This window comes from Otolemur garnettii, unplaced genomic scaffold (assembly GCF_000181295.1).
Source record: "Otolemur garnettii isolate 467f Iridium unplaced genomic scaffold, OtoGar3 scaffold00079, whole genome shotgun sequence".
NCBI classification, from domain to species: Eukaryota; Metazoa; Chordata; class Mammalia; order Primates; family Galagidae; genus Otolemur; species Otolemur garnettii.
Genome location: NW_003852474.1, coordinates 6,586,893 through 6,590,142, shown reverse-complemented (window position 1 = coordinate 6,590,142; position 3,250 = coordinate 6,586,893). Strand labels below are relative to the sequence as shown.

General features: G+C 51.8%; 1 protein-coding gene across 1 annotated transcript in view; it reads left to right on the top strand.

Annotated features, from left to right (window-relative positions):
- The window catches only part of NPAS2 (neuronal PAS domain protein 2), a 42,765-nt gene that overhangs the window by 28,300 nt on the left and 11,215 nt on the right, over positions 1-3,250 (top strand). Inside the window, exon 10 of the mRNA XM_012807930.2 lies at positions 957-1,103. Within this exon, the coding sequence (XP_012663384.1) occupies positions 957-1,103 (147 nt within the window). The remainder of the gene's footprint in view (positions 1-956; positions 1,104-3,250) is intronic.

The following is a 3,250-nucleotide window of genomic DNA, read 5'->3' as shown; positions in this document are numbered from 1 at the left end:
TGAGGTAAGAGAATCATTTAAGCCCAAGAGTTTGAGGTTGCTATGAGCTGTGACACAATGGCACTCTACCGAGGGTGACATAGTGAAACTCTATCTTAAAAAAAAAGAAATGGGAATCACAGAGAGCTCTGCAGAGCCCAGAGCAGGGGCTGCTCCCCAGGGCTTACTATCCCCACCTTGTGACCCATAACTTTCCACATGTGTCTTATAAGCAGAGTGCCCTGTGCAGAGGCAGATGGGGGCAGGAGGAGGGATCACCAGCAGGAGCTTTCCAAAGCCAGCCTCCTTCCCCAGAGGGCAATGAGGGGCCTGAAGGAAGGGGAGACTTGGTGTGCTTGTGCAAAGCAGGCGTGAACATCCTGCCTGTAGGGTCCCCCTCTGCCAGTATGACCCTTGCGTAAACTTTGGGTGATTGTTTTGTGATTCTCCCCAGTTCTTTTTGCACAGGTTGCTGAGACAGGCATAGCAGCAAGTGAGCCTGGGGGATGCTAAAGGTGATAAGGCCTCTGCAGTCCCAGGCTGGGTTAGGGAGCACTGAGATCAGGTTGAGGATGATGACAGGCCCCAGCAGTGCCTGAGAATCCTTCGCATGCAAACTGCCATGCCCTAGATGAGAAAAAAAGCACTCTCTGATTCTCTGCTTTTATATTCATCTCCAAAGCCATTTGCTCATCTGTCCAAATTTGGAATATCAGAGTGTAAGCATTGCTTACAAAACCATGTCCCAACTCTGTGGTCCTCCCAGAGCTACAGATTCAGGTGGGCCTGCTGTCACAGGCAGCCTGAGCAAGGCTGGGACACCCAGGCCTCACCTGCCATCCCCACCTCTGCCCAGGGCCCAGCAGTGGGCTCATAAGGGGCCCTGGGAAGGATAGTGAGCCGTGGGAAATGGAAGTGTACAGGGCATCAGGTATCTAACTCCTTCATCTCGTCCTGTTTCTCAACTCCACATGAAGTTTTCGGCGCAGTTCAGCATGTTCCAGACCATCAAAGATCAGCTGGAGCAGCGGACACGGATCCTGCAGGCCAGCATCCGGTGGCAGCAGGAGGAGCTGCACAAGATCCAGGAGCAGCTCTGCCTGGTCCAGGACTCCAATGTCCAGGTGACGCCCCTCCCCAGGCCCAGCGTGTCTTCCCTGCCACTCTGGGAGGAGTCCCCAGCTATCATGTGGGGGCAGGCAGGGCTTCCTGCAGAGACCCCCCCGCACAGCCCTCCAGAGCTCTCCATGCTGATGGAGCATGATGCAGCCCCCACAGGCAAAGTCCAGGGAGTGACTCCACTACTCGTGCGTAAGCCCCACAGCATCCTCTCCCTCAGCCCACACCTGCTGGGCTCGTGCCCTTGCTGCCTCACCTGCTTTTTCACTCGTGCCTGCAGCGTTGGCTGACACAGCCCAGACCCCGGGCTCAGTCCGAGGCTGTGGTTCCCAGCACCTGTATAACTTTCTTTCACAGCGCGCTGCCCAAGCTGTCAGCCGAAGGAGTGGGAGTGGGGGCTGATGGTATCTGTGCTGCCATCTGTGGGGGACTGCAGAGGGAGCTGGGACTGGCACCTCCATGACACCCATTTGTGGCACACTCTGCTTGTTCTGACAGTTCACTGTAACCTGCAAATAATCCAAGTTCCTTTGAAATTGTTGAGAGATACTTTTTGGTTTTCGGCAGTAAAGCTTTGTGTATTGGATCTCTTTTAAGGATAGATTATTTTTACCAGGCTTTACTTCTGTCAGTCCAGGACTGCTCCTCTTCAGAAGTGCATTATTTTGACCCAGCCTTTAATTGTAAATGTAAATCTAGCTAACTCTGGAGTTGGCCCCGCGAGCCCTAAGCAATTGCAACCCTCTTAGGAGAGCCGAAATAACACCTGGGGAAATGACCAGTGCATCGTCCCTGCTGCTCCGTCTCCCCTTCACTGTCCACACAGACCCTCCTCTGGGGACAGACGGCTCTGTCAGGGAGCAGTGCTTGTGAGCCCTGCCTGATGTGAGTGACACATGACAGTACGGGTTCCGTTGAACATAGGGAGATGTTGCCCCTGGGCATCTGGCCTCCCTGAGTTCCCAGCAACTCTGCCCAGCCCCTCAGGGGTGCTCCTTTGGCTCTCCAGACACTTGGCCACCTGCAGACACTTTTCTGCCCCTGCACAACCCTCTCAGCCAGAGTTCGCTCCTTGCTGTGGAGAGATGCAATGGCTGAGATAGGCCATCCCCTGCCCACTGCCACCAGGAACGCCGTGACCTGGTGCCATGACCACCTGCCATGCCCAGAGCCCTGCTGCTCCCTCCCCACCTCTTCAGGGACACCCAAAAGGTCATAAGGGAGAAGACTCAGGATTAGCGTGATTTGCATGAAAAGAAATGGAGTCCCCAAGGCATGATTCCACCATTTATCAGAATAAGTAAAAAGTGACTTTTTACTGATTTGTTCCCAGCTGTGATATTTTTCTCACAGATCCAGGCCCTGATTGGGAGCTGAGAACTTGCCTGACTCCATTTACTTTAATGGAATTTTTACACTGACAGGAAGGGGGAAATTGAGCCAGAAACTGCTAAGAGCAAGGTAGGCGTGTGAACATCCGCCTCAGTGCCTGGGCTTTTCTACTTCCTGCCTTTGCAACATTAAAGCTGAGTTCTAAAATAACAGGTTATGGCGTTCACTCCCTGTCATGAAGAATTATTCCTTCTCCTCCTCGTGACCCCCAAAGTACCTGTGCCCGAGGGCACCCGAGACTGAGGGATGACAGTGGGAACCCAGCCTGCAGCGTGTTCCTTCCCACTTTCATCCCTGTGACCTTTCCCTTAGAGTGGAATTTTCCAAAGAACATGGAAATCCACAGATATCAAACCAGAGGACATTTCCTCAAGGAGTCTGCTTCTTGGTTTTTTGCAAGACTAAATATGTTCCCGAGTGCTTGACCAAAACGTGATATTTGTTTTTTCATATAATAAAAACCAAACTGTGTGATTCAAGTGCGGAGAATAAAAAAGTAAGGACTGTGGCCAGCCCCCAGCAGCGGGAGGCTAGATGAAGCAAGGATGGCAGAGCGGGGATGACGACATGCAGAGTCATCTTACTGTCTTTCCACTGTGTGTGCTTCTGAAATGTCCCGTGATGACGAGTGTTTGTACAACTGAGCAGATAAGAATGATGAAAAATCACATAGGCGAGTGGAGTGGGTTTGTTCTTAAGTATTAGAAATTTTTTTTCTCTGATAAGTTTTTCTACTTCAGTTGAGGAACTGTTTTTTTTT